Raw genomic sequence first — 7784 nt, 5'->3', positions numbered from 1 at the left:
GACCAATCGCACCTCGTAAATGATGTGATTGGTGGCGACTCCAAACCCTTCTCTCGAAAGAGACCCTTCAAAGAATGACGTTGGTCGCGTCGCGATGACGTTGCGACATCAGAGATCTTGCAAGAGAAGGAATACATATGGAACTATTGTCATGATTTTATTCAATTTTTTTCTTTTTTTTAATTCGTTTTTTGTTAATATTTTCCCCATTTATTTCTTAATAAGATGAGAAAATAAAAAAAGAAGTTAAACATTTGTTGTTTCGGATGAGCAAAGAGAGCGCAGGAGAAGTCAGAGGGTACTTTATTTGTCCCACATGGGAAAGCTTTGGGGGGGCGGGTACGAGGGGACCGATTTGACATACTTACCTGGACGGGGCCAATGGGCGATCAAGAAGGCCCATGGCTTAGGCTGATGACCTCCATTGCACATCGGAGAGGGCTGCCCGCCTAAGGTCTGCCCAAAGTGACAGAGCCTACGTCGTTGTGGTAGTGGGGGTCTAACTCCAACATACTATTATTTCTTTTTTTATAGGTTGTAAATTGTTTTCTTTAAAAAGAGATTTCAAGTCATTTATTCACAACAATTTTCATTAAAAGAAAAACGCTTTTTTAAGAGACTTTTCTTCGGCCAATTATTTACTTACATGCCACCTATTATGATTTTCCATTAATTAATTAGGTCTTCTTTGTTGATGTTTTTCTTTCATGTTTCTTATTTCTTTTCTTTTTTTTTTTCATGAAAGAATAATAAATAGTGTTTAGTAAATGTTTTTTTTAAAGTTCGATAATTGTTTATTTTTCTATTATTATTGGAAAAAGAAGTAGAAATATATAAGGTAACATTTCTTGTTTTTCATACCCAAATAAATTAAAATTCCTGTAAATTAGGAGAAAGGTATAATTACATATTTATCCCACACACATTTCACTCTACGTACCAAAACTACTAAAACTCTACCTAATCAAATCGTCAAATCTACCTATTTTGAATTTCGTTCTAACCAATTATTATTCCTAATATCATTCAAACTATTTTAACATATTATTAATTTGTCTCCAACATAATCTAATTAAAATGTATAACAAACCTAATGAATTCGTTAATAAATTCCACAAAAATCACCCTCTTAAATATTCTTAAACGAGTTTCGTCAATTACCTGATTTTTGTTACATTGTTTGAGAATTTAAATCAAGCAACGCAGGAATACTATGCAATCGCTTGTAGCCACAGTTTTACATGATGGAATCTAGGAGGACCAGGACAATTTATCGAGGTTTCAGTACTGGACACGTTTCAATTTCATTCGATTCCAGCCTACAACAACTCATTACATGCATCTATAGAGATCTTCATTTTTAGAAGAAAAGAAAATTACGCACCTTTCATTATTCAGAAATGGTGCGAGCAAGTCAATCATTACGAGTCTATCAGTAGACAGGGATGTGGAGTGGGTCATTTTGTTGGATGTCATGTGCAGCGACTGTTGCATAGTTGTGATGACCCCGTATATACCACCATCTACGGGGCAGCGAAGTACGGACATCACTCATAACGTAGTTAATTACCTCATGGAAAAGAAATTTATCTTTATAGACTCTATTGATTTTGATTATGCTCCCTCAAATTTATTGTTGCAAGAATTTGTGTTTTTCAAAATAAGTAAGAATTGAAGAAGGTTCTTTATGCAATGACATTAAAATCGCAAGTGTCTCCCCAGCGACCACCGGTCCTACATTGAATCATTTGTGTCCAACAAAATCCCCTCAAAATAGGAAGCTTGTTACGGACTAAAAAAATGATGTTATATTATTTAAATGTTGTTTATTTAAGGAATATTCAAGGAATTAAAGAGCGACAAATGTATCATCGAAGCAAATTTTGGGGGAAGAATCGCAGTGCAGTCAAAAAATTTGGAAGAAGAAAGGAGGAACTTTCAAATAAGTCGCTAGCATGGAGTACATACCCTTGTAGACAGCCATTCTTGTCAAGGTCTGGAGGCGTTGAGTTCTTCACCCGAAAGCTTTATCCTTTTGTAGGTAGTGCGATAAGCAAGACATGGATGGGTGCGGTGTGTGCATTCGAAGGGAGCTAGAAGAATGGAGTTAGGGCATGCGATTGGGTAAGAATGAAGCTAAAAGAAAAAGAAATTGGGGAAGAAGGAAACGTTTTGTGTCCCCCAATCTAGCTACCCCTTCCATAACTGCCACCATATTAATTATCCTCTAACAATATTTTTGGTTTTTCAATTTTTTTTAATCATTTTCCACTTTACTGCATTGCTTTTATGTTTTGATACGATATTTTTCATATTCTTCTATCTCTTAATATATTTTTATTTCAAAGTATTCATTTAATAGATTTCACGTTTTAAGAAATTTTAAAATTTTGAATCTAGATCGATTTTATTTTTGAATTTTTGAACTTTAATATTTTAATTTACTATTTTAAAATTTTAGGGATAATTGTAGGATAATTTTAGCTTGAGGGTATATTTGTCCACATTAAATTTTAGCATTTCAACTCTAATTAGCTATTTTTACGATATTGGATTCTTTTGGCCATTTTTCAAGTTAGGCATTTAATATAGTCACTGCTCTAATTGTCCAACAAACAAAAAAAAGTTACCAAAATTCATAAAAGAAAATGATAAAATAAAATGTTTGTTTATATTTTTGAAAGACTACCAACGAGAACAGGAATACCAAAATTTTTATACTTCATGCAAGAATGGTTACCAAAATTGTATACTTTTTTTTCCTTTAATTATTATTACAAGCAACGAGAATCGAACTCACAATCTCTTGGTTGGAGATATATATCAATTATTGCTGTGCTATGTTCACTTTGGCACCAAAATTGTCTACTTAAAGCTGGACAATACTATTTTCGTCGGAATTGATTCTTGTAATCAGGTTGGATGCGTTTTAGTTTGATTTTGAAAAATTTATTGCCATACCGATAACCGTTTTTATTTATCGGTATGGCCAACAAAGGATAATACAAGAATATTTTTATTTATTTATTTTTTGAGATATAAAATTTTATTGCTGACTTCACTTTTTAACTACTTAAGCTTGTGTGCTTAAAAGAGGAAAAAAAAAAAAAAAAAAGCCTACCAAAGCTTGTTGCTGAACTTAGCATTTTCATGGTTGAATTTGGACATTTATGTTGCTTGATCATGAGTATTTTGTTGTCGAATTTCATTGAATTTATTTGTTGAGTCTTACAATTATTTCAAATTTAAAGTTTAATTTGATAAAATTAAAAATTTAACTTTAAAATGAATAAATAGAACCAAGTACAAGGATAAAAAATTGAGTTTTTCTTTAAACTTTTTTTAAGTTTAGTAGACCTAATTACCACAATTAGATATCAAATTTATAATTCAACTTTCTTTTATTATTGAACCCAAAAAGAAAAAAAAAATTAAACCCTCCTTTTATTTAAGTAATGTGAGGAGTGGAGAATGTTAACAAGCACCCAATTAGCTCTTATTAATTAGAATAAATTATTGGTATAAATGATAAAATGAATCTTTGTTTTAACTTCATTTCTTTCTAATTCTAAATTGCTTTTAAAAATTGACTCATGATTCCCTCTTTCTAGATGACACAATCACCATCGCAACATAATAATAATATATAATATATTTCTATGGATTAGATATCACAAACCCTTTAATATACTAATAGAGTTTTCTTTAGTTATTTTAATATAGAATAAAATTTATAAATTCATACTACTTATGTAATAAATCTAAAAACAAATGTTACGATAAACTGAAAAAAAAATTAAAAACAAGAATAGAGATATTTGGTCGGTGGGATCAAGAATAATTAATTATTTTATTATTTTGACACAAAAACAAAAAAAGGAATTTTGCGACACAACTCACAAGATATTATCGATCCAAACATAGCTCAATAGATAAGAACTTAGAATCATCACAAAATTTGAGAGTTTGATCTCCGCCCTAGTAACTGTTGAACTAAAAGAAACTCGCGAGATAACCCTCCCTTCAAAAAAGTGAGATGGTTCGAGAGTGCAATAAAAATAACCGCAAATTTAAATTTTTAATCCCAAATAAATTAACAATCTAAGCAAAACTCAATCGGTTTCCAACCAAGCCTACTCCAAAAGAAAAAAGAAAACAAAAAAGAATTTCCAAATCAATGAATCAAATCAAGATTCCTATTAATGTCGTCTCAATAACAGGAAAATATTATAATGAAGTCAAAATGGAGACGATGGATCCACTCAAGGCAAGACATTACAGAAAGCATTTCTTAGCAAAACATCATAATAATTAATAAACTTTGTTTTATTCATTATATAAAAAAGCACCACTTTCAACTGCTTTCACAATAATCACTTTAATCGTAACCAGGAGTGGACCACCTTTCAAATAATGTTTATAAGACCCATCATAATCTAAATCTTCAGCAATAATATGCAACCAAATTCAGAACCACCGAACCTGAATCGAAGCATGGTTCGATTGATTAAGGTATATATCATCGACCAAAAAAGGTCGTTGGTTCGAATCCCACCTCCATGCATTAAACTCTAAGCAGAGAAAAAAGTTCAGAGCCACTGAATCACATCACAATGATCAATTATCAACATTTAGACTATCAAATCAAATCAGCAATGCCCATTCTAGCCAGCAGGAGAAAAACACATCTCTAGGAATGAAAACCAAATGTGCTAAAACTTGTATCCATTCCTTGAAAATTAGGCAGCATCCTCTTAGAATGTCATTCACATGTAAGTTTGAGCAGAAAATAATATTAGCCACAGTCTATGCTGCATAATAATTTGTGATCTGGTGACTTTAGTCATAAACTCAGTGATTCTCAAACAACAATTTCTTGTCCAACTTGAGCAAAGCTCAACTGGTTAAATAAATCGTATTTGATGACCAAGAAAACTCTGGAGAAGAAGCAAGCTTCAACGCTCCCAAGACTACGTAGTCCTCATAAGTAACTATTATTATAACTCGAATCTAGACCAAATAAACGAAAAGTAAGAGAACACAACTTTTGAACACAGTTGAGCATATGCTTACTAAAATTTAAAAACAACACCTGTAAAATGATTTTAATAAAATCCTTATGCAGAAGCAGAACATTTCTCCAGTCTGCCATTAAGGAACAAAGAAAATTGTGGAAACAATAACTCTTAACAGAAGAGTGAAACATCATCCAAAAGGGAAATGGGTATGGAAATTGAACACTTCCTTCTGTTAATTTTCAGGATTCAAAGCCACTATCAGAGGTCCACTGAGTTCAGACGAACTTAAACACAGAATATATAATCTCAGAACTTTTAGCTAACTACATTCATCAATGAAAACAAACTGGAGAATGATGATGATCAATTGAGTCATAACTATGTTATCAACACATTGGTAAATGGGTGTTTTTTTTTTATTATAAGTTATTTTTTACAATTATTCTACCAAATTAACCAAAGGAGCCACTAAGTACACTATCAATCACCGCAGATGATTAAAGGCCAAACTAATTTTGAAGAAGAAAAGGGAAAGAAAAAGGCAAGCCACTTACAAAGTCCTCCATGTTCATCAAGATTCAGTCCTCGGATCAGCCTCCCATGGACCTCAAGTCTTCTAATGCCGTCTTGATTTGTTCCTGAACCAACTCCAACCTCTTCGAATAAACCTCCAGTTCCAAAATCTGCTGCTTCCTCCACCTTTCGTCCGCCATTTCTCCCCCACCTCCGAAATTGATTGAAGGCCCACCGAAGCTCAATGGAATCGGGTGCAAAGCCAACCCGCTGAACCCTCTGCCTCCACAAAGCCCTCCTCCCATGGAAGTATTCAACAATTCTTTGAACAATGGCGACAGGCAGCTCCTGACCGTCTCCTCGATCAATCCCGCTACCGCTACGTTATTGACATTATCGTTGTTGTAGGTACTGTTTTTCTCTTTATTCAAATTTTCATTCGAGGCACGAGGCCCGTCGATTCTCAATCCTGCTCCAGGCCGCGAACGCTTCCGCGATTTCGGAGTGGGCGTCGGTTTTTTCTCTGCGCAATTCCCGATCAATTCTTCGTTTCTGTGGTCCATGTAGTTGGGATATAGAGTCGGGGCGGGCTCGTCGTCGTCCAAGGCATTGTCATCGACTCCAATTCGGCCGGTAGTGCTCCAGATCTTGCGAGAAATCTCGAAGGTGGCTTGATCGTGAAGGCTTTTGAAATTAAAGTCCTTACCGGAGCTAATCTTGCCAATAACGTTGCGATATTTCTTCTTGAGCCTCCGAAGCTTCTCGACGAGCTGGTTCTTGTTGAAATCCAACTGTAATTTGGACTTGATCTGGTCGTAGAACAGCGCCGTGTCGTTCTGGTGGTGGTGAGTGGTGCCCCGCTGCATGGTGTAATCCAAGAACCCTTGGAGGAGCTCGATCTCATCCTCGTCAGTCCAGAGCCGCTGGAACAATTTGCGAGCCTCGTCGGAGGGCTTCTTCTCCCCCTGCAAGGTCGTCAAAGGCTCGGCCGCGGCGGTCTCGAGGCGCTGGCGGATCAGATCGGCGGAGGAGATTGAGGCGATCGAAGGCGGAGGAACAACGGAGATCGGACGGTCGGGGTTACCGGGAGTGGCGACGGTGACAGCGGCGGAGACAGAAGGGGGAGCGGCGGCTGAGGAAGTGGAAGGGGAGGCGGAGGCGCGGTCGTCGTTCAATTCCTCCTCCTCTTCGTCGTCGTCGTCGTCGTCGAGAGATTCCTCGTCGTCTTCGAGGTCTTCGTCCGGGAAAACGGCGTCGTTGCGGGGATCCATTGAGGAGAGAGAGAGAGAGAGAGAGAGAGAGAGAGAGGAGGAGAGGAGATGAGAGAGAGAGAGGAGCGTAACAGTTAATAATAATGAATGGAGGATTGGTTTTGGTTTTGGTTTCGGTTTCGGTATTGGTTTAGGCGTGGTGGGTTCACGAGAGAGGTTTGGTTTTGATTTGGCGTGTGAGACTCCGATCGGGTGGGTTACAACGCAGCCTAACTTTCTTGTCTCACGCGCTAACCTTGCGAGTGTACTTCAGTTAACCACTTCTTCCACCAAAGTATTACAACTACCAACATTAAATAAAAAATAAACCAATGACTCCCTGATATTTTACATAATTTTCAACTGCTAGTTCGAAGCTTCGAAGTCTCGTCCCCACATGTAATCGTCTTTTTAAGAACTTAACTTCGAGAAATCTCTGTTTATGGCTAGCAAAAACACCAATGTAGAATATCCAGAGGAGTTTAAAGCAACTTTCATTAATTAGCTGGACCAACAATAGAAAAGGAAATGGTTGACTACATTAAGGGAGAGCACAATAATCAACTATTTTGGCCTCCCATCTCAAATCTCCATAAGAAAATGGCAGGTCTTCACCTCAATTAAGGATGCTTTTTATGTGTTGGTGCAGCTGGAAGAGACTTTGCAATAAGGAAAGAACAGAGTAATGTTTGCTAAACATAGATGAAGGATATTGAAAAACCAAAATAGTCTCTTTTTTCGGATTCTTAGAGGCAAATACTTCGAAATGAATGATTTTACGAAGGAAAAAAAAAGGGAAATAGTCCATGGTATACATGGACAAGTATTTTGCGGGGGCGTGAGCTTTTTGAAAAAGGCTATAGATGGAGAATTGGAAACACATACTTGTGTGTGTGAGATCAATAAGTTCATATCCTTGGCTTTCAATGGATGAAATTACAACCTCTCTTTTGTCTAGTTGATCAAAATGTGGCTTCCATCGCTAGGGGTTTATGGGACAAGG

The 7784-nt window shown here is 36.3% G+C and overlaps 1 protein-coding gene and 1 pseudogene across 1 annotated transcript; one reads left to right on the top strand and one right to left on the bottom strand.

Moving 5' to 3' along the window:
• The first annotated feature begins 360 nt into the window (after positions 1 to 360).
• On the top strand, positions 361 to 509 carry LOC148210917 (U1 spliceosomal RNA; annotated as a pseudogene).
• A 4856-nt stretch (positions 510 to 5365) lies between these two features.
• On the bottom strand, positions 5366 to 6902 carry LOC111021017 (putative transcription factor At3g04930). The gene has a single exon (XM_022297844.2). The coding sequence runs from the start codon at positions 6800 to 6802 to the stop codon at positions 5609 to 5611; it is 1194 nt and encodes a 397-aa protein (XP_022153536.2). The 5' UTR covers positions 6803 to 6902; the 3' UTR covers positions 5366 to 5608.
• Between the last annotated feature and the right edge of the window lie 882 nt (positions 6903 to 7784).

The sequence above is a fragment of the Momordica charantia genome (assembly GCF_013281855.1).
Source record: "Momordica charantia cultivar OHB3-1 chromosome 6 unlocalized genomic scaffold, Mcharantia_2.0 BLBB01000006.1, whole genome shotgun sequence".
NCBI lineage: Eukaryota > Viridiplantae > Streptophyta > Magnoliopsida > Cucurbitales > Cucurbitaceae > Momordica > Momordica charantia.
This window is presented reverse-complemented; position numbering and strand designations above follow the sequence as displayed.